We start from the raw sequence: 23,751 nt of genomic DNA on the forward strand, positions 1-23,751 counted from the left end.
CACAATTCCACGATCGGATTGTTTACTCTCATTTTTTGTTGTAACACTGAGGACTACATAGAACTTTATTTTGTATATGTGAGAGAAGCATGTGGATATCACGAGCTTAAGCCAATGTGCGATACACAGACAAAGTAGCTGCTACAACATGAACTGCATTGAGGGCCACACAACACATACGTAATTAAAGGTGCAAAATATAGGGGGAAGCTTCAAAATACGCTCTGTAGCACTGCAAAGTCTAACATAGATTGTATGTGTACAATAAATGTTCAAAAATACAATGCATCAATGTCCCGTTTGCCTTCAAGTTTATTATCAAGTTCAAGTTTACTGAAGTTTATTATGAGCATATGTACAACAGGAATCTACTGACACACCCGCAGTCAAGGTGGCTGTTCGAGGTGTGCTGGCTGCCTCAGTGTAAGAAAAAGAAATTGGGTGAATGTCAACACCAGTGCCACTGCTTCTTGCCTCTGACCTGCACGTGCCTCCACGGCATCTTTGTGCACAAGTGTGCTGGCGTGGCAAGGCGTAGGAGTCATCCGAGAGAAAGAGTATCGTTTACATGGAGAAGTGGCTGTTCACATTGCCTGCCGCTTTCCCTCAAATGTTTCCTTGGCGACTAGGGTGACAAACCCGCAGTCAAGGTGGCTTTTCGAGGTGTGCTGGCTGCCTAAACGAAAGAAATTAGATGAATGTCGATACCAGTGCTATTGCTTCTTACCTGCATTTGCCTCCACGGCCTCTTGGCTTGCGGAGTCTGTATGAGGGAGCTGCTGTGACTAGGCGTAGGCATTGTCTAAGCAAAAAGAAAAGGCCATTCAAATGGGAAATAATTGAAATCAATGCAGTTATGTCTGCTTCTTGCACTCTTCTTGCCCAAAAATTTTCAAACATAGTGTCCAGTACACACCAGGACTTTGACTGCTTCTGCTTTTTACCTGCAGGTGTTGCTGCGAGATCCTTAATATGGCTGCGTGCAGCATTGTAACACTTGGTGGAGGCATTTGAAGTGGTAGCCAAAAATATAAAGAATCATCCTTGTCTGCAAGAATGCTTTCAATTTCTAAATGCAGTGGTAACTATCACTATTAGTGCAAGGCCCCCCACATCTATGCGGCAAGTTCCATAGCTCGAAACTGAATTTTTCCTTTAGTGTTTCACAAGGCGTCTGATATGTCCACATTAGACGTGATGTGTTTGTTTTTATTTATCCCAGTGTGGAGAGAGCATCATTAAATTGTTTTTTTATTTTTGCTTGTCTTGTTTTTTGGTTTATTTCTGAATTTATCAAGCACCAGTCTCATGATGCTAAAATGACTTATGTAATGGCAATCAGCTCTTGTTTTGCAGAAAAACAACGCATTTCCTGACCCATTGTTTGACATCCCCTCACTCGCATAATTTTGCAGAGAATTCTACCTATATTGACTTGCTTGACCTCCACTAAAGAGTCTTGCATTTTCAAATACGACTCTTTCCTTAAAATCATTCGACACTTCTCATAATTTCTGTACCTTGGGCTTCGATACTCTGCATTCACCATTTTTGCTTGTTTCTGACTAAAAATGTCTTTTTTTAATTTAGAGCTTAAATTTTACCTTTGGAACACACGGAAGGGCTTGCCATTGCATATCTGCATAAAAGGGAAACATGTTTCATTAAACATTTGCAAAATCCAATTGAAGATTGATGAATGCAGCTTGCAGTGTGATATGACTGAATGAGCCATAAAAGTAACTCATCTCACTCGGTAAATTAAAGCACATATTAGTGTGATGTGCAAGATACGTTACAATAACGTGGTGGGTTCTCTTGCTTATACAGCAAAATAATCGCTGCGCGAGAAAAAAATTATTTTTGCATACCCCTTGTACACACTGATTTAAGGAGAATGAGCTGTAGCTGTCCACATGATCTACTTATTTTACCTGCGAGTATGGTCAACAAAAATGTGTCCCAGCTGCTTAGTGGTACTCGGGATTATGTCAGTATTGCATATGTGCCTGTTGTAAATAATTGTAAACTGGAAATAATTGAATTTTGAAAATGCTCGCAGGGATCTGATGTGCATATCTTCAGTTTATGGATACATGTAAAAGACTCAGCATCAAGTGCAAGTGAACGTTCCCGCAGGCCCGGAGTCAATCATGCAAATAGATTCGCTGCACAAATTTGTGACCAGAAAAGATATTCCACATGAAATGGCATGCAAGGAAGTGCTGAAAATATTGCACAGTTAATAAAACGCCTACGCTATTAATATGTGGGTTGATGCACTCGTTATGCAAAACGGAGGTGAGGCGTGCAAACAGGACACAAGAGTAGAGTATTTACAAGCAAACAACACGAGCGCCGCCCACTTCTCTACTCTTGTGTCCTGTCTGTACGCCTCACCTCTGTCTTGCATAATGAATCCTTACCAAGTAGCTGAGCTTTCTGCCGTTCTAAGTCTCGATGCACTCGATTTAGTCCGCATTAGGCACTCGCCTCTTGATTACTTCGTGGCACAGAAATACTCGGCATCAGGCTGTTTGTCTGCTGTGGCCTTTGTAGAAGCATGATTGTTCGAAGTGCAACAATTAAACAGATTCTTTGAGTTGCTTGCGGCTTCGCCAGTACAATTCCGGTGCGCTGGTCCGCCTGTCCAGCAATTTCCTACTGAAGGGAAACCTGCAAATAAAAACACCGCTCCGCATGCAGAAAAATGCTCTACTGTGACGCTTCTCAAACGATTGTGATGCACCACAAGAGCTGCCTACTCGCGTGATATTCTCAACAAGGAGATACATTTGTTTACTTACATGTGAAGGTATATGCCAGAGCACTTCGGGGCTTCGGTGGCACACAAGGCACGAGTGTGTGTGCCATTACGTCCGATGTCGACGCGCGATCGCATGTCAAACCTAAACTGTACGAAACTACTACGCATCCAAAAAACAGATTCGAAACCGAAATTCGCGTTATCCTTTATTGCAAGAATGCGTACGTCGTGATTTACATAAGTCGCGGACTTAGCGATCGCTTTCTGTAAACTTAATATTAACGTACCACCTTCATAAAGCCATCAGGTATGCGTCTTTAGATGAGAAAGCATAAGCTTGCTTTCAGCTCTTTCAATAGTAATTGCGCTGGCCACATTGACCAGTAGCAACAGGGCGGCGCCCTAGAGGTTCCCACGTTTCCGGCCCAGCATTTCCTCTAGAGTTGTTCTACTAACTCTATGGCCCCAACCGACCTGTTGGTGGCGCCACCCACCACCCCCTTTTCAATCCAATCAAATCCAATCCAATCAGCCTGTCGTTCTGTTTACGAGTCGGTCGGTCGTGCGAGCTGTAACGGTGTGCTTGTTTGATCGTGTGTATTTGTGTTTGCTGTAACGAAATGTGACTTAGTTCGCGTGCGCATAAGTGCCACAGACAGCTTGTGTCTCGCTGCAAACTCGCCGTGTGCGTGGCGCGCCAGCCAAATGTGGACCAACGATGTTCATGCCGTGGAGTGCGTTCCCTTTGTCTCTGGTTGTCGTGGAAAGTTCGGTGGACGTCGCGAAGAAATAATGCGTATTGTTAGCGTGCCACTGCTCGTCCACTATGCACCGGTATGTCTGCTGGGAGTAACATCGAAGCACCGGCAACTTGGAGGGCGCTTTTCGACCGCGTCGTGCCATTCAACAGGTGAGTAACCGTGCTTGCTAACTACACACGTGTTGTGCGTGCTTCTCGTGTGGGCATAGGGTGCCTTGCGAACGTAGGAAAGAGAACTCCCACGACAACAGTGAAACCTATGCCGATGCTTGCTGGGTGTCAGAGTTTATTTGCGCGAATTTATTGCCATAATGCGGAATTGAAAATCTTGATAAGTGTTTTCTTCTGATGAGAAAGATTACGTTCGGAAATAATCGTGTTCATCATGCGCGCTTGTGCGTGAGCTCCCGCTTTTCTGCTGAAGTCGCATGATAACGACTCATCTACCTCTTGACCGATTCTTACTGCAATGACGTTTCCTCGCTTATAAATGATTCGACGTTGTAGATAATCTCTGCTTACAATGTTTTCGCTTTACGAGCAGTATTAGGGGACAAAAATGTGGGCAATCACAGCGTGCTACTGGTACAGGTTTGTTTTGAAGGGGTGTTGCCATAACTTTGACGTAACTAAACATTACAAGGGATAGTTACTTGAAGTCGTGAAAGAAACTCTAGAATCGTTATGTAAACAAACATTCATGTAATGCGCTGCTGCTGCTGCGTGTGAAATTTTGCCGTGTTGAAGGGGTCCCTGTTATCGTGACATTCATCAGTAACTTCGACTTTGTGCTCTGTTCCCACCCTGCACCAGTGCAGTCATTGTTTTCGTGACTGTTTTTACATGCTCCTTGCATGTGTTCACGATGTGATAGTCTTATTGTGCCACAGCTATAAGTTAACACAGAATTCTCTTTGTAGGGGTGAAGCCGTGACCCACAACAGTGTCCACATAACCCGTGGCCATGGCTGCAGCAGCACGGCGTGTAATCTGGATTGACATGTCAGGTATGCTTTTAAGTGTACGTGTTCACCAAAGTAGGATCTCGGTATCATTAGTGGATAAGTGTATCGACATATTACTTAATGCATTTTGCTAAATAGGCTAAATATTTATGCAACTTTATTCCACTTGCTGCTTATTTGTGTTTGTAGACATTATGCACACGTTATCTTGTTCTGTTAAAACTACACCTCGCATGCCCTGACGTTTAGTATTTTTCTCGCATCAATTGCTTGGCTGAAAGTCCATTTTATTTTTGCCTATTACACAGTACGTTTCTTCTTTATTTTGGTTTTATTTGTTTGGAACTGTTTTCTATGCTGTAGCATATATTTCCTTAATTTCCTTTCTGCTTATGATACACACATGTGCTGTTTTGTCCATGTTAGAATTCGAAGTGTAGTGTGCCATATGTCACAGGTCTAAGCACGCAGTGTGCATACCATTGTTTAACATTGATATTTACAATTATGTCTGTCTTGTTCTCAGAATAACTGTCACTGGCAAATACACATTTGATGAACTCGAATTTCTTGAAATGAAATAGGAGGGCCAGTATTCATTGTGCTGTAGTTACTTAAGTAGTGAGGTGTTTTCTGGTAAGCTATTTTTTCTCTCGCTTTCTTCGTATTATTTTCTTTGCAAGCTTCCCCTATTCATGCTGGTAGGCATTGTAGCAGTTGTGAGTGTGTCTACTGCAGCAGCGTCACAGCTAGTTTGCACACACTACAGGATGCCAACAGATACGCATCACTGCTTTTGTGCATTTCTGAGAACCAGCTGTGTCCACTCTGCAAAACTTGTAGTGTCCATTTGAATTTGCCAATCAGTTCATGTAACTTTTCAGGACAAAATTTACGCAGCGAGGGAAGGGAGACCATGCAACATGACCTTGGCTAACAACTGACTGTTTAAGTTGATGGAAGGATTAACAAAAATAGCACTGGATGTGCGCTTGTGTTGTGCACCAGTTAATTTGAGAGGGATGGCAGAAGTTGTAATACAAAGGCATAAAATCATGATAAATGGTGTTTGCATAAAAAGAAGTAGGCACAGACTAATTTCTATCCCTTGTAATCTACAAAGGATGCCTTTCTTCATGCATTGATAATTAGGGCTGGCTCACACTTGTTATTTATGTGGTGTGCCTGACTGATTTCTCTTGCCAATTTTCAGCCATGGGTGAAAACGGATAAACAATCCTAATCCGGCCTGAAGCCCAATTGCGGATATGTGTGGCCAAGTCGGACGAGCATACTGGTCTTTTGAGTGAAATATCGTGATCTCATAGGTACATATTTAGGCACCAGCCAGTCTGCGCTATGTACATTTGACCACATGTGAAAGGAATACAGTACAGTGCCTCTTACACGTGCTGGACAAATTTGGTGCTACCTTTAACCAAGCAAGCCTCGCTTGCCTCCTCGCCTTTCTCAATTCAATTTTCAATTCAATCAGTTCATGTAACTTTTCAGGACAAAATTTGCGCAGCAAAGGAAGAGAGACCATACAACATGACTGTTGTGCATATGCTGCCTAACTTATTTTTGCTGGAAATATATGTGCATTGCAGTCCACAAGTTAATTGACAAAGGCACCCAGGCATTGGAGGCTTGCTTAGTTAAAGATACCCAAATTTGTCTCCTATCTTTCAGGGGTAATGTAGGCTATTCTTTTGATCATGTGCATATTTGGTCCAATGTACATACGGCACGCTGACTAGCCGGTGCCTCAGCATGCGCCTAGGAGAGCACCATAATTCACACAAAAAACCAGTGTGCTCGTCCCATTTGACCATGCATTGACACGACAAGCTGTGCACTGGACTTAGATTGTTTATCTGTTTCGTTCGCCTATGGCAACAGATTGATACAACAAAATCGGTGAGGAATACCACATCCAAAAATGGGACGTGTGTCAGTCAATGCTCATTATGATTGCATGACAAAGAGGAATACTCTCTAACTACGTGAGATAGCAACCACCAAGCTTATTTATTAAATTCTTTTTATGCAAGCTTGTTTATCATGCTTCTACGCATTTGTTTTTCAACTTGTGCCCTCCCTCTGAAAGCAGCGCTCGGGTGTAAACGATAAAAAACCCCAGATATGGTGTGGTGTATTTCTTGAATGGGATATATGCCATCATTCAGGAGGCCAACACAGGCATGACATAGTAGGCTTGAAATGTATGAGAACTGTACCCGTAGCTGATGCAAATATTCTATAACGACTGGCACTTGGATGTCTCTGGGATGCATTGGGTTGCCCGTACACAAACACTCCTACACTCATTTCCATGCCAAGTAATAGATTTTCTCATTCACGCTAGCAATACACAGACACTGCTGTCCTTTGTCAAGTGGAAACCAATATAGCTGAAGTAGTTCACGACATGTACACATGCCACAGCTGATCCACATTGCACATTTGTACAGCCAAGAACAATTTCTGCTTACTGTAGTTACTGCTGCACCCAAAGGCCACGCAGGGGTTCCTCAACAACTTTGTGTGAACCGACACCACATAAAATTCGCAGAACTAGCTATAACATCTCCAGATCGTTCTGCAGCAAGTGATACAGTGTGTATTTCTGTGGTCGATTGCCAAGTTTTGTTAATTTTCTGTCCTTTCTACCATGCAGGGTACACATGCACTTACTTAAAGATGACGACACTCCACCTCAAGAACAGCCTCTCCTCAATGATAAGTAGCGAGATTAAATGAAAGGAAAATATTACATCCGTAACCAGACTGATACTGTGTTTTCCTATCATTTAACCTCCTTCTGCATTTAAGGAAGCATTGATATGCCCAATAAATGTTTTTGTTAAATTTCTTTCGTTGAGTAATGTCTAACATGCAGCATAAGTAGGGCCCATGTACATGTTTTCAAAAGTGCTGCATCTTCGCTGGACATACATACATGCATACAGGCTGCATATATCAAGCACCAAAGACAGTCACGCACAGGTAACGTATTTAAATAAGCTCTGACTGCCATTGGGACACAAGAAAATTTTAGCACACGTGGTGGCCAATTCTGTTATAGGAGTGCTATGAGCACCAGCAGTCGAATGTATAAGCTCATTAGAGATTCATTAGGAAGACATGAGAAAGTCACAAGAAAACTGCTTTGGAGAGCACATTAGGAAGACATTTCATGCTCGCAAGAAAAACACTCATCAAGAATTCTACAGAAAGACGGTGGCCAATATGTTTTAGAATGACATTAGGAATACATCAGAAAATTCCAAAGAAACTCATCAGAAAGTCTAATGGCTGTGATGTCAAAACTCATCAGACTTTCACATGAAACTCGTCTCATATTTTCATAAGGGATGGGCCAAGTATCTTTCTTAGAGTGGATGGTCTTCTGTCTAATATAAACAAATTAGCTTGCAGTACCGTTCTTTGTGGATCGTATTTCGAGCACTCCAGAAGAAGATGATTCACATCGTCTGGATCGCCACAAGAACACTGCGGACTAGAGACACGTTTTATCCTGTTCAAGAAGTGTTCCGTAAATGCAGTACCAAGACGCAGGCGGTGTACCAATGTTTCGAATTTTCTGTCGTCTCTCAGATTTTCCGGCATTGATAAGTTTATACATGGGTCTATAAAGTATAACTCAGAGTTTTTAGTTTGCTGATCAAACCAGGTAGCTTTGCTGAGGCGACAAGAAAGCTGTCTCAGGAGCAGACGGACTTCATTACGCAATAGAGGAAGATTGGTTGTCTTTACGTTATTGTGCGCCCGATTCGCAGCTGCGTCCGCTGCAGTATTACCAGGAATATTACAGTGTCCAGGTATCCATTGGAATGCAATTACGTGGTTCATTGCGATTGCTTTTGTAAGTTCTTTGTGTGTCTCATGCAATAGCAAAGTGTTCCAAGAATTTTTCTTATTGCTCTGTAGTAATGTGAGAGCGGCTTGCGAATCGCTAAAGATAACCCATTTTTGCGAATGTCTTCCTGATCGGTAATACCTGGGTGTGTCAGGGAAATCCGGCGGTTCCCACCAACCCTAAACCTGAGCCAGTTCCTCATGGGAGGCCGTGCTGCTCAGCTCTAGCCTGGATGACCAGCGACAGCTGGTGAATCGGGCTCGCCCGGCAGCCAAGTCCACAGAAGCTTGGACTAAGGGCCCGTCCCGCTGCGACAAGATTCACTCCGATCGCCTTCGGTAATGTTTATTACTTGTAGAACTCCATTCAGCCCTCTTCATCAGAAAGTGTTCTTCCATAAATAAGAGGAATTCGCGCCCCTGAGTTGCGCATAGGCGTGACTTCCTTGAGAAAGAGTCCATTAACGCGAGTAATTACTTATAGAGGTTACTAGTGAAACACATTCAGAGATAATGAATAGACTACAGTAGGCTGCAGACATGATGATGATGATGATGATGATAATGATTGGAATCCACTTTGAAAAGGGGAGAGGACAAATAGCCACATATAGCCTGCTTGATTTAATCACATTTTACTACACCTATCGCTACCAAGCCTTTTCTCTATCTGGTCTCGATCTCAACTTCAGTATTTTAAACCCCTGTCACTGTACTGTATCATTACCTGCGGTCACAATACGCTTGTACTACCTACGTTAGGGGCACGAACCTTTACAGAGCCAACTATGGTTATTTCTGGCAAATAGAAAAGAAATTAATGTTTCCGTATTTGAGTCATTCTCTACAACAGTTGTACGATTTATTTTTCCCTCAGTAAACTTTAAATTTCAATTGCAAGAAAAGGCACAATAACTTACTTCGAATCTGGAAAGTGTCGGTAACCACAATCATTTGCTTTTCTTTAATTGTTATTAAAATTAATCAACTTCTAAAAATATCTTCTTAAATATGCGTAGTACCAATATGTTCTTGGCTTATCCGCCGCAATAGTATTGTGCTATTTTTGAAGAAAAAGTTACTTTATTCATCGGCACCACTAATGCCACCGCCCATCGTCATCATATTACCAAACGCAATAAGGCCGTCACACAAGCGTTCTATTACGGAAGACGCCCATGCCGTGGTTGACGGCAAAAGTGACTGCAGCGTGACAGTGCTATCGGAATGTTAGGTAGTCTCTGCCCGAATAGGTTGGCGAGTGTTTTTTGGAGTGATGTGGTTTATGTAGAGTACTATTGTGCTCTTACGTGTAGCATTGGTGCTAGGCTGCAACCATAGGAACATTACTGAGCCGCTTGGGATTACCTGTGCCAAACAAAAGGCTACGTTGGTTATGCTTGATTAATTTATTTCTTATTTTTAAGATTTTTACGATTTACTTCTACTCCATCAAGTTATAAACTTGGAATACAGAGAAAAGACCTTTCAAGAAATTGATTTGAAATCTGCAAAATATCTTTTACCAGAGCCGTTTGCTTTGCTTTACTTATTATTACAATTATTATCAGTAGACTTTTGTTTATTTTTTGTTTACGTAGGGCTTACGCATTTATTTTATTTGAGTTGTAATTGGTTTGCGAGGCATTGTTATTTACGTAGTGGGCTTCTTTTTCCCATTATTGTGCTGTTATCATGAAGCGCCACTGTTCAGAGAAAGAGAAACTGAACTGCACGGAAAAGCCTAGTATTACCTAATGCATATGGACGATTTTGAGTGTTGCCCTATAATCAGATTTTATAAAAAAGAACAGGGCTGTTACATATTTAACCCAACAAGCGTATAGAAACAAATTCAACAAGAGTGGACGCCCCCATAGAAGGAAGTGGTGATGATGACGATGCTTTAACGGCATCCCCTTTGAAACGGGGTGGTGGCAAGTGGCCACCTAGCCTGATTCATCTAGGCCGAATTGACTGAAGCGCTCCAAAGGGCTGGTGTGGACAACTGAACCACACTTCGGATTTCGTTTTTCGGCGTCCATAGCTTGAACGCAAGCTAGTAAGTGTTACGCCGGCTGCACTCATAGGCACGGCATTTCTCTTTGCTTTTACTGCTCAATCACGCACTGTTGTTGTGCGGCATAATTTTTTTATTTAGTTAAATAAATGCATACGTTTGCGAGCGATATTTAGAAGCCTTCATTGAAACTGTCCTCTGTTCAACATGCAATTTCCTAGAGTAGACATAAGAATCCTTGTGAAATGTGAGAACATCTATTTTGTTCTTTAAGAATGCTCGTTGCGGTCTTTTGTGCGTTCCTCGATTTTTGTAGCACCAGATAAGCAGCAGCAGTTCCCGTAGGAAGCTCCGCCAGACACAACAAAGAGCTGGAGATAGAGGGAGCGAGGGGCAGACTAATGAATTGCTGTTGCCACTTTTTACCGCCTCCCTCTTACCTTGCATTGTGTACGAGCTTTACATCAAGGCTGCATTCTTCAGTTTGTCCTACGTTATTGCACTGCCCTAGGTATGTATATACAAACCCGAGCACTCAACCGAAGCAGTCCACCACGATCGGGCTGTGGTTGAATAGACGATCCGCATTTGTCGCCATGGCAACGAGTGGCCCTGGCGAACACTCCCAGGGTTCTGTGTTTTACCCACATACAAACAGCGAAGGAAGTGTTCGGAAGGACAACCGCACAGGTGCCTCAATGGTAGAATGGCAACCATGCTGCAGACAATGTGGGTTGGGCTCCCACCTGCTGATAGTTCTCACGTCGCTTTTTCTGATTATTTTGACAGTACACGTGAGCAAAAGGAAATCAGCTGCATTACCCTATGCTTCCCTTGGATTCCCATTGTGTTGGGCTCTGTTGCAGGTTATGCATGGAGTGATTCGGCTAACATGGACCGGGAATAAAAATAAGGACTATTTAACGCGGGAAACGGAAAACACACAGTGTATACTTGAGCAGAGATGCAACCAGTAATGTTTTTATTGAAGACATTCAATTAGCTAATCACAAAGTATTACATGACTGGTCTAATTGATAAGACGCCAAATCACATGTTGGTGACATAAGAAACAAATATGGAACTGGTCTGTGTTCAGCAAAAAAAGGAAAAAGAACTATTGCATGCTTAGTTTTCCAACTGAAAAAGAAACAAGCTCATAAAACACCAAATGTACCACCTGATTACATGCGTTTCGGCATCAGAAAGCAGCGCCATCGAATCAACCCACTCGGTAATAAACGGGCTGCGAAAAGTATTGAGACCAATTATTACTGTTCTTACGATTCACTTTATGCACCAATGAAGGGTGTGAATGCCAAACGCATGGGACACGGCGTGCCTAACCTTCACGCTCGTCAACATAAACAGACTTGTCCGTCGGATGTAGGCGACGGGATTATGCGCGGAATGTGCAAATCCTGCTCTCCTCTTTACGACGCTCAGAGCCTTTACGCCACGGAGTGGATTCCCTCCCGTGCCCCTCTGTGTGGGTTGCCCCGACTAAAGCCCCTCCATACACGTTCCTGCCGACCAGGTTTAGTACCGCCAACCTGCCCTCCTCCTCCACGCTCCTCTCCCACTCACCCCCTTAGCTTCCGGCGTCAAGCGGAACTTACGTAGCTGCAGCTTCCTGTTCCGAGTGGAAGTGACACTTTGTTTTTTAGCGTTGTTTACTTTCGCGCCGCTGGAGAGGCTTTAATTGCACGAGCTGTGGTTGAAACTGTGAATGCGATTCCATCCAAGAACTACCACCTACTGTAACCAGCGATCTGCTCGTGTTCGCTGCTTCGCGTCAACCTGCGACGGGTTGTGGCACGAGCGACAACGTACAGTGGAATGTAGTGCCTGGGCGCTTGGAGACCACTGCCGTTTTTCGTGCATTTGGACAACAGCGACCGCGAACTACTACTTCAGCAAAATACAACAGCTTGTCCCCTTTGCATTTTTCTTACGGTGACTGCCACAGCTCTGCTAAGCACGCGCGGGCGTCTCACCATCGTCTAACAGCAGTCAAAGCGGAAATTCCCGCAGCGCAACTCCAGGACGCGGAAACGCCGGAACCGGAAACGTTTAAACCGGAAATGCCGGAACCGGATTTGGTGTGAGGGGAAACGGCGGCGCACAACAAAGGTTGTCGCTACTTAAGAAAGAGGCGGTGGCGCGTAGATGCAGGGGCTTTAGCCCCGACGTGTCATGACAAAGCCCTCTACAAGGGGCAGCAGAAAATGATGATTCCCAGGTGGTGTAGGGTAAAAGAAAGCCAGCGAGCCACCACGTGGGGTCACATCTTCTCTGCCCTTACGTGCAGCTGCACGCACGCCAAACGTTTCTGCACGTTTTCTCTTGTCGCACCCCGCTCAACCGTAACGATGTATTAAACTACTGTTATTTGTTTTTACATCACCTCGTCTTCCTTGCCGAACCTTCTATGATGGTCAACCTGGTTCGAGCTCCAAGCAGACGATGTTGAAGGTTCACAAAACTCCGTCCCTTTAACAACCGGTAATCAGTGGTGGGACATGGATCTACGAGCCTTGTCTACCAAGTCGCAAATGAATGCAGCGTTTGCGACGGTCTACGCCGGATTCTTGTCTGCAAAGTGGTCAGTGTGGACTTTTTCTGCTGAGTTTTGGCAGGTTATGTTGAAGGGTTTCAACCGAAGGGATAATTCGAGCTATTGTTGTGACCTAGTTAAGTTGCGGCAAGATAGTTGTGTATAGTAGAGTGAGCCACTCTGAAAACAGCAATGAATTTGAAGTCATTGCGCGAACTGGTGTCGTTGGAGCTGGCGATGGATTAGCACCTGGATGTCACTGACGCACTCCGAAAACCAGAGTTGATTGACGCTGTCCTCGCTCAAAACGATAAAGATGATGAGCTTACGGAATGCCTGGAGACCGTGAGAGAGAAGGAGACTGCAAAAAGGCAGGCAGAAGAGCGTGAACAGCGGGAACGTAAAGAACAGAAAGAGCGTGAGGAAAGGGAACAAGCACTTGAATTCAAGCGACTCGAGCTTAAAATGGAACGCGCTCGAGCAACAAGGCAGAGGGGCGAAGGAAGCAGTGCAGGAGAGGGCGCACCGTTAAACATGACAGAGCTAATGCGCCCTTTGAGCTCGGAGAGGACATTGGTTTCTTCTTGCTGGTCTTCGAGCGGACGTGCGAGAAGCAAGGGTTCTCTCGCGAATCTGGCCACGTCTGCTCACACTGTTACCCGGCGAGACAACGGACGTAATCGCTCGTTTAACCAGAGAGTAAGCTGAGTATTATGATGAGGTAAAGTCGAGTTTGCCGAAGAAGTATTGGCTCTCACCAGAAGCGTTCCAGCGGAAGTTCCGCGAAACGGAAAAGGCTAACAATGAGTCCTATACAGAATTTGAGTGTACGCTCATGCCAAACAAGAAGGAATGGCTCGAGGAAGAAAGAACTTGTGGTGATCACGCAAAGGTTCTTCAGTGCTTCGCACTTGAAAAATTTTATAACCGGTGAAGTACTGGGTTCAAGATAGGCCAAAAGTTAGCACGGCGGCCAGAGCCACTGAACTAGCCGAGGAAATTGTGACGCGTCGGGCTCGTGAAGTCAGCGACGATCGAGAAGGCGATCGCAATTTCAGGTTCCGCAGGCCGAAACCAAGACACCCCCCCCCGCCCCCCCAAAAAAAAAGTAATATAAGTATAGGACGAGCCTATGATAGGGAGCACCTCAAAATGTAATACTTCCTGGTCGCCCGGGACCCCAGTTAAGGCAGAGCAGCAAAAGAAACTGGAAGCGAGGAAACGCTTTCTTTGCTAGAACTGTCACAAACCAAGGCGCATTCTTCACAATGTAACAAGGCAAAAGCAGTGTTTTATCGGTCAGTTGCAATGACGAGAACACGAAGCTGCTCGAACCATACATGCACGACCTTGAGGTTTAGTAAACGGGAAACCTTGTCGCGTACTGCCAGACTCCACGGCTACCATGGGCGTGGTACACAGCTGTGTGTCACGGGTGAATGCTGCAGGATTAAGCACGCTGTAGAAGCTCACAGTGCATGTCTTCCGGTTGCAAATGTATATATAGTTACATTTGTGACCGATATATTAAAGGACATTTCGGTACACTTAAGATGAAAGCTGCCGTATCGCCTACGCTTCGTCCGCAGTACGCTTATGTGTTCTCAAATATGTAGGATCAGATTCTGAGCGAGAAAGGGCTACTGTTCGGAGAGGCCAGTCTGATGGCGCTAACGATATAGGAAGCTCGTGAGTTAGCTGCAAAAGCAGTCGCCCTAGCGCCTTGTCCTGACGTCTTTTTTGTGTCCGTTGTTTTGCGCCAAACAAAGTAGTTATGCAGTCGCGGAAACGGCACTAACTGAGGTGGATGGCTGTTCGGAACATTAGAAAGCGGCGACGAGAATGCCACCGCGCTGGAACCGCAGGAGTTTGGACCCGCGCAGGCAGAGGTCTCGGTAGTGGCAGCGGCAGGGAAGTGGCAGGGAAGGGTGCTTTGGAAGAGAAGTTGCCATGTTTGTTCGTACCACCTATTTGGGAAGGCCTGCAGCGGCTGTTAGAGATAGATAGTTCAGCCATGAAGTCCGAGCAAAACAAGGACCCCAGCCTGCTGAACACCCGAAGCCACCTAAACGAAGGTGTTGCACGCAGAACGTGAACATTTATGAGAGAGGCGGCCTATATACTGTACTGGAAGTATGTGGATCGCAGGGGTGCCACATAAGACCAGCTGGTCGTGCTCCAGCCTTATCGACAGGATCTTTTGCGCTTGTGGCAAGGAAGCTCTTGGGCTGGTCACTTAGGTGTCAAGAAAACTAAGGATCACTATTACAGTAGTATTATTGGCCAGCTTGTTTCCGCGACGCCGAGCAAATTCTGAGGACTTGCGACACATGTCAGCGCGTTGCGAATCCGGGTGAAAAGGCAAGAGTGTCAATAAAGCTAGTGCCGGTCATCACTGAGCCCTTTCGCCGGCTCGTAGTCGACACAATAGGCCCACTTCCAGCAAGAACCTCACTATACCGTCATTTTTGGCAGCGATTTGCCCCACTAGTAGGTTCCCCGAATCGGCCCCACTTGAAGAACTTAGCTCCATGAAAACAGTTAGTGCACTCCTCTCGATATTCGCGCCAGTTGGTTTTCCCACCGAAGTAAAATCCCACCAAGGCAGCGTGTTTACTAGTGCCCTAACCGCGACTTTTTTAGAGTGATGTGGGGTAAGGCTCATTCATAGCTCAGTGTACAATACGCAGCCCAGTTCCGTAGAGAAGCTACACTCGACTATGAAGCGCGTGTTAAGGGCGTTATGCTTCGAAAGGAAGAAAGACTGGGAGCGGTGCTTGGGGGCCTGTACCGTGTTTGCGTTGAGGACTGCGACGCATGAAGCAACCGGTTTTTCGCCAGCAGAGCTAACGCACGGCCGCTCGCTGCGATCGCAGCGGCGCATGCTTCGCGAATCATGGGAAGGACGCTTTGAAGGCCCCGTTGTGGTGGAATATGTACCTAAGCTAGTAGGACGCTTAAGGAAGACTCGTAGGTTGTCAGAAGACGCCATGTCTAAAGCCCAGCATAGGTCTAAGGTGTATTACGACCGGACAGCCAGGACGCGTCGCTTTGAAGTCGGCAATAAAGTAATGGTCCTGCGACCATCGCAGAAAAAACAAGCTTGAGGTGCAGTGGGAAGGTCGCCACTCGCACCCATGACCTTTCGTGAGAGTCGAACCTTGGACCTTTGGTGGGAGTCCAAACCACGACATTTGGTGTTAATTTTGGTGAAGTTCATTAAGGCGCAGGTTAAGGTAGCTTTAATCAAGGCACGCAAACCCACAACCTTAAGCCAGGGAAAACAAGCAATAAGAAGCAACAACGCATTCCAATGAGAATGTCAAGTAATTTAATGGATGTCTTTTGAACGTGCAGGCTTTCGCCTTCACCCTTTTTTGGTGTATGCTAATGTGACTGTCATTTTTTTCATGATATTTGTCACGACAATTTTTTCATGCCACCAATTAAATTATCTCAGGCTCTCTGACTGCGTTTGACCTTCTCTGTTTACATGTTGCTCACTATACCGGTCCGGTGCTCGCTGGTAAGCTTCCTAGTTATTTTCCTCCACTGTCAGTCAATGCCCTTTCTGTACAAATACCACAACACTCTCGCAACCCATTTACTTTCTTTCATATTCCTCAGCAGATCTTGAAAATCAGTTTTACTCTGAGCTTGACTCATTCAAAACTTGTCCAACCCATTTCATCATGAACAGCTCCATTTGTAGTTTTCCCATGAGCGCCCAATGCAAGGCGTCCCGCTGACCTCTGGTTGCCATCTAGTCCTGATGGCATTGAATCCTGTTGCTTTACGGGCATTTCGCAATATCTGGCGGAGAGCGAGGCAGTTAAGTTAAACGGCATTTCGCTGCAGCACGGCAGAGCGCGACAGCGAACCACCGCCAAAAACGACGCAAATTTTGGAGACTACTGTACTTCCCTGTCTTACTTATTTTAGATGCATTTGTTTTATGCGATTCATTTGTGCTTAACTAGCAATCTGCATCAACGTATTTTTTTCTTAATTCCAGTCGCAGGTACCCTTAATCAAACTTCTTATCTGAAATGTACTTAGCTTGAATTGTACAATTAACATACGTTGCACGAACATTCAAAATTATATGTTTCATACCGAAGCGACAAAAAATAATGAAGACGCATTGCTTTGTCTATGCTTCATTTGTCTTCCCTGTAGTTTATGTTGGTTCTAAGTTGATAGCATGCACTGAACCTAAAACACGAGATACTCCACAAAGCCTACGACGATGGAAAGTTTGGAAGCATTAGAGACAACTAATACCAATTATAACGAAATATTGCATCTCTACTGCGCGAGTAAATTTGTTTTGTGTACATACTACCCACTTGCCTCTGTAATGCCTCGTTCACTGTAAACCACTTTGCACCATTATCGAGGTTTAGATCACCAGAAGCACCCTTTGGCCAAACAAATTTGGAAAAGTGTGAGTGTGAGGATGTTTTGATTACCAAAACAACCTTTTTCGTGTCCGTAAAGATGTATCGTTCCGCTAAAACACCCTTTTGACGCGAAGTGTGTAAACACTGTAAAAATGTTTACACTCTTAAAGGCGTTTATCGAACGGGTAACACCCCTACCGTTAAAGCCTTACAAAAACATTTAAAGCGCATGGTGAAATTGTTGGCGGCCCGGAACCAATGATGGCATCTTGTTTGCCGACTTTTTCTTGTAAGCAAAAATGACGACAGCTGTGTCTGGCGACATAAAAAGTGCATAAAACAAAGCTTCATATCTATCCCTGTGAAATTCTTCTGCCGGATATTTCTCTGCGCCCAAGGCCGTCAGAATGATTGCATAGTTTTCAACTACGTCTTTTGTTATCGCAGGTATAGTTAGAGCTCCGTTGTCATCCTCTATAAATATTGGCAGGCCCTGACGGTAGGGGTGTTACCCGTGTGACAAGCAAACACCCTTGGTGTAAACATTTCTGGAGTGTGGGTTGTCAAAACAACTGTTCTTTGTATATATAGCCACCGTGGTGATAATAGGAAATTGCTACGCGAAGGGCATTCAATATAGTGCGGCTTTAAATTAACTTGTCTTTGTAGTTTTGAGGTACTATATCCAACAAAGTGTGCTGTAGATATTTATTGGTTAATTAGGTAGAATACAGATGCTCTCAGTGGCGCTGGACTGCAGATCGAAACACCATGGCTATGGCTATACAGGTGTCTGCAGCGTAAACAGTACTTGTAGGAACAGCTCTGTGCGCGTGTGTTCCCCGTGTTGGGGTTACTGTTAAATGTCTACAGAATGTGCTTTAATGTCAAAGCACTGTTGTGACCGTCTTTGTATATTGTATTGTCTTTGTATATTGTATATTGTCTTTGTATATTTTGTATATATAAAGGCTAGTATGCTTCGCATCCTGGGCTTAACCTTAGCTAAGCCACAGCCATTTTTTTCCTCAAGTTAAGGGTGTTAGCTATAGACAGAGTTAAGGGGATAAATCGATTTACTTTGTTGTTGAGCCAAAATAAATCAAATATCAGGTATGTCGAACCCGAGAGGTGACTGTTCTCAGAAGCGTTTTTTCCTTATCAGTTTCATCATCATCATCATCATCATCATCATCATCATCATCATCATCATCTCTTTAAGTACTCTGCAGGACGAAGGCCTCGCTCTGCGGTCTCCAATGAGCCCTATCTTGCGCTAGCTTATTCCCACTTGCCATTTCGCCGCTAGCTGGTTCCATACTACAAATTTGATAGTTTCATCACGCCACCTAGTTTTCTGCCGTCCCCGACTGCGCTTCCGTTCCCTTGGCACCCACAGTGGCACCATATCAATTTATTGTCTTACAAATCTCTATGCAATGTGGGAATGCTAGAGAATCCCGCTGGCGTTAATGTCACAGTAGACAAGTGTTTTGTGAGGCAGAAAGAAGAAAGCCTCTATGTCAGCCAAAAATGTTTTATTTTATCACAAGGCAATCACAAAGACGATGAACGTAAACACGTTAAACTTCTTTTTATAATTTAAGTGTAGTACATTGAGAAGAATTTTATTGGTCAGTTTATATGAAATGCATAGCTTATGGAACTACCCAAAGGCGCATAAGTTTACTTAAATATCGCTTGGGGGTAACTAACTACAGCAAGAGGTAACTGTCGGTTTGTAGCGTCTCGCTTCAAACTTAAGCGGGCGTACAGCAAGCGATGATCCATGTCTTAGGGAAATTTGTCCCTTGCTAAATTAGGTCGCTTGGAGAACGCACCACTACACGGTGACAGTTAACGATAAATGCTACAAGAATGATTTGGGAGATGATCAAGCCCATATTGCGCTTATGTGTGCTGCGACTCAGCGGTAACCTTGTATAGTTAAAACTACAAAGTGGCATTTCGGTGCAGGCTAACCTCCCGTCACATAAGATGAAGAATTACAAGCAGCGCTCCAGGTAATCAAAGTATCTAGTTTGTAGAAGTTACTGAAAAAGCCAGAGAGAACGAAAGTTAATAAATCGATGTAGATGGCGATTAGCGCTCGGTTCCCGCGCAGCATGGCTATCGACGTGATGAGTGAACTTTAAGAGCTAAGGAGCGCTTGATTGCAAAGCACGCCGTCTTTTTTTTTTTTTTTGCGTCTTGACATGGAGTGACAGGTTCGCGTTAGTAATTTATTCTCCTATTCGCTTCTGTCGACATGGCTTTGGAGCAGCGCAAGGACTCCTGGATTTCATCTTTGATAGATTACATCTCTAATTCATCTACACGCCCACCATCCCGAGCGTTACGCCGACAAGCTTCGCACTTCGCCATCCGCGACGGAATCGTCTATCGCCGTAACTACAGTTCCGACGGCCGCAAATGGCTGCTTGGAATACCCCGGCAGCTCCGCACTGATGTATGCGCCGCTTTCCACGCCGACCCTCAGTGCGCACACGCTGGTCTCTTTAAGACCTATACACCAGACTACGTCATAGGTTTTATTGGCGCGGTATGTACACATTTGTGTAAAAGTACATTCGCTCCTGCACAGAATGTCAACGGCCGCTCTGCCAGCCGCGACGGCTCGTGACGTTGCCTCCTTCCTCCTTCAACGCTTCGTTCTACGTCACGGCGCTCCCCGCGAACTCCTGAGCGACCGTGGCCGCGTCTTTCTCGCCGATGTCATTCAAGAACTTCTCGCTGAATGCCGCATTATTCATCGCTGTACCACCGCATATCACCCGCAAACAAACGGATTGACTGAGCGCTTTAACCGAACTCTTGGCGACATGCTTTCGATGTATGTCGCCTCCAACCACACCAAGTGGGGCCTCATCCTTCCTTGTGTCACGCACGCCTACAATACCGCATCCCAGTCAACGACAGGCTTTTCTCCCTTCTTTCTTCTATATGGCCGCGAACCATCATTTCCCATTGACATTATTCTTCCTTACCGTCCCGACTTATCAGAGGGTACACTGGTTTCCGAAGCCGCCCGGTATGCAGAAGAATGTCGGCAACTAGCTCGCTCCCTTACAACGCAAGAACAAGCGCAACAGAAATTTCGACATGACGACAGGGGCCCCCACGACCAGTTTTCGCCTGACGATCTCGTTTGGTTGTAGGTGCGGTGGCGTAGCAACAGGCGGGGGGGGGGGGGCGCCGTAGGCCCCAGGTGCAAGGGGCCAGTGTGGGGGGGGGGGGTGTCATATACGTCTGAAGACACCCCTCTTTCCGCCGGCTACACTCCGGGGGAGGGGGGGGGGTGACAGAAGACCTACGGGCCCCGGGTGCCAGACGTCCTAGCTACGCCACTGTGTGGGTGCCTCCTACTTCGACACCAGGTGTCTCCTCCAAGTTTGTATCCCGATACCATGGACCCTACCGGTTTCTACAGCAAATTTCTCCGGTGAACTACGTCATCGAACCTCTGACGCCCCCTACGGACCTGCGTCGCCGAGGCCGCGAAACTGTGCACGTAGATCGGCTCAAGCCATATCACGAGCCCTTCGTCCTCAAGACGCCTTAGGCCTCCTGAGCGGCTCCGTCTTCAGCGAGGGGGAAGTTGTAAGGAAGAAGTGCGCCGTGCCAAGCTCCGCAGCCGGATCGCCAGCGCTACTGAAGTGGGGCTCGGGCTAGACGCTGTTCCTGGTGTGACAGGCTAAACCTATGCTGTTGCGTCTTCCTGTCGGCGTCCTTAGTGTCGTCCGCAGCCGTGTCGCATTTCTTTGCCATAAACTAAACGCTTCGTCGTTCAAAAAAACACCACATTCAAAAATGTATTAGGCGGAAGTTTTATTAACCATGCACAATCTTAAGTAAGGAGCGCGTTTCGGACCTTTAACAAAGTTTTAAAGATGTCGCTTGATGAAAACCTTGTTTACAATGCAGTCTCCGGACGACGGGTGCAACACAACTGAAAATAATGCTTTCTCATGGACCTGTGAACGAGCCAATTGAGCGTAACCCTTTCATGGAGGGTCTGACGAAAATAGGCTCAAATATGTGTTACGCTGATGAGAGATACACACGCACACAGAAATCGAAAACGGCCGTTCTGAGATCAAGTACTGTTTATCGCCATCCTTTCGCTATCTTTCAAAATATTGAATGTAATATAATTCCCTAATCTGCGCTCTCTTCACAAACAGAAAAAAAGACAAGTACCTTTTTCGTCGTTTTTTTATGCTTTGGTGAAGTGATAGTACCTCTAATAAATTGACAGGCAAATAGGCAAATTTTTTTTCACCCATTAAATGCTTCATGTCTCCATCTAAACATCGACTGACGAAGCTCTGAATATGACACACAAATTAAGTTTCCATCGTACGGTGAGTGAGAAATGGTAACCCGCCCACATGACCCACTGGGTCCTAATGTCCCGCAAGGTGCGACCATCACTGTCACTGCTTACCGGGGAACCGCACATTCATTAACCCCAATTAAGCTTGAAGCGTTCGCTCTACACAGGCGTGGCTGGATTGATGATGCAGGCCTGAAGCTGGAAGCCGCGATTTAAGAGCGTTCATGTGCTTTTTAGTGTGTTGGCTGTTGAGGCTTTGTTGCGGCTACCCGGCACATGATTGGTGAAGGCGTTCATCCCAGCGAAGCGTTTAAATCTTGAACGGGCGGGTCGATGTACACGTGGTTCTCGAAGGAGAACGGTCCTCCGTTCCGGCGCCTCAACTGGGAGTACCTCACCACCTGTTGAATGGCGAATGCAGCCGCCACGAGCACGAGCAGAGCACCCAGGCCCACGGCCACGTACACTCCCGCGCTGGCCTTCGTGCCTTCGAAGGAGAGAGAGCGAGAGATAGAAAAAACAACATAAGTGGTGAGTCAGCGGTAAGTGTGAGAGAAATGCATTAGCATTACGTCACACCTCTCTGAACGTCACAGCTCTCTGAATATCCGCATGGGTGTTGTTCAGGAGCCCACTCAACACACGTCTTGCCTCTTCGAGGTGAAACTGACGGTGGTTGACGCAAGCACGCACCACCCCCCCCCACACACACAAACACACACACACACACACACACACACACACACACACACACACACACACACACACACACACACACACACACACACACACACACACACACACACACACACACACACACACACACACACACACACACACACACACACACACACACACACACACACACACACACACACACACGCACGCACGCACAATCATCACCAGCCTATTTGATGTCCACTGCAGGACGAAGACCTCTCCTTGCGATCTCCAATCAGCCCTGTCCAGTGCCAACCAATTGCAGCTAGCGCCTTCGAATTTCTTAATTTCATCACGCCACCTAGTCAACTGCCATCCTCGACTGCACTTTCCTTCTATTGGCACCCATTCTGTAGTCCTAATGGTTCACCGGTTATCTAACCTATTACATGACCTGCCCAGCTCCATTTCTTTCTCTTATTGTCAGTTAGAATATCGGCTATCCCTGCCTGCTCTCTGATCCACACCGCTAGTTTCCTGTCTCTTAAGGTTATGCCTAACATTCTTCGTTCCATCGCTCTTTGCGCGGTTCTTGTTTTCGAGCTTCTTTGTCAGTCTCCAAGTTCCTGCCCCATATGTCAGTGCCAGTAGAATGCATTGCTTGTACGCTTTTCTTTTTAATGATAATGGTAAGCTTTCTGTCAGGATCTGACAACGCCTGCCGAATGCGTTCCAACCCATTTTTATTCTTCTGCAAACTTCTTTCTCATGATCAGGCTTCCCGGTGATCAGCTGAACTAGGCAAATATATTCCTTTGCATACTCTAGAGGCTGACTGGCAATCCTGAACTCTTGTTCCCTTCCCTGGCTATTGATAATTATCTTTGACTTCCGGATATCAATCTTTAACCACACTCCTATACTCTCTCTGCTAAGATCCTCAATCATTTGTTGTAACTCGTCCCCAGTGTTGCTGAACAGGACAAAGTCAGCTGCAAATTGAAGGTTGCTGAGATATTCGCCGTTGGTCCTTAATCCTTAGCCTTCCCAGTTTAATAGCTTGAATACTTCTTCCAGGCACGCAGTGACTAGCATTGGAGAGATTGCGTCTCTTTGCCTGACCCCTTTCTTTATAGGTATCTTCCTACTTGTGTAGAATTAAAGTAGCTGTGAAATCTCTGTAGATATTTTCCAAGATACGTAAGCGTCCTGTACTCTTCGATTACGTAATGCCTCTATGACTCCTGGTATCTCGATTGAATGAAATGCCTCTTCGGAATCTATAAAAGCCATATAAAGAGGCTGATTGTGCACTGCGGATTTCTCGGTTACTTGATTGATGACATACATGTGATCCATTGTAGAGTATCCCTTCCTGAA

The 23,751-nt window shown here is 45.4% G+C and overlaps 1 protein-coding gene and 2 long non-coding RNA genes across 4 annotated transcripts in view; 1 reads left to right on the top strand and 2 right to left on the bottom strand.

Annotated features, from left to right (window-relative positions):
• Window positions 1–300: 300 nt before the first annotated feature.
• LOC142583314 (uncharacterized) lies at window positions 301–2,867 on the bottom strand. The gene is made up of 4 exons (XR_012828592.1): window positions 2,427–2,867; window positions 1,605–1,639; window positions 728–802; window positions 301–417 (listed from the first exon to the last, which is right to left on the bottom strand). It is a non-coding gene; the product is annotated as an uncharacterized LOC142583314 (long non-coding RNA).
• Window positions 2,868–3,307: 440 nt separating this feature from the next.
• Window positions 3,308–7,367, top strand: LOC142583315 (uncharacterized). The gene is made up of 3 exons (XR_012828593.1): window positions 3,308–3,677; window positions 4,448–4,534; window positions 7,173–7,367. It is a non-coding gene; the product is annotated as an uncharacterized LOC142583315 (long non-coding RNA).
• An 11,677-nt stretch (window positions 7,368–19,044) lies between these two features.
• The window catches only part of LOC142583312 (macrophage mannose receptor 1-like), a 63,466-nt gene continuing 58,759 nt past the window's right edge, over window positions 19,045–23,751 (bottom strand). For both annotated transcript variants that reach the window (XM_075693736.1, XM_075693735.1), the window contains one exon: window positions 19,045–22,198. In XM_075693736.1, coding sequence (XP_075549851.1) covers window positions 22,005–22,198 — 194 coding nt within the window. In that variant the 3' untranslated portion in view covers window positions 19,045–22,004. The remainder of the gene's footprint in view (window positions 22,199–23,751) is intronic.

The sequence above is a fragment of the Dermacentor variabilis genome, chromosome 5 (assembly GCF_050947875.1).
Source record: "Dermacentor variabilis isolate Ectoservices chromosome 5, ASM5094787v1, whole genome shotgun sequence".
NCBI classification, from domain to species: Eukaryota; Metazoa; Arthropoda; class Arachnida; order Ixodida; family Ixodidae; genus Dermacentor; species Dermacentor variabilis.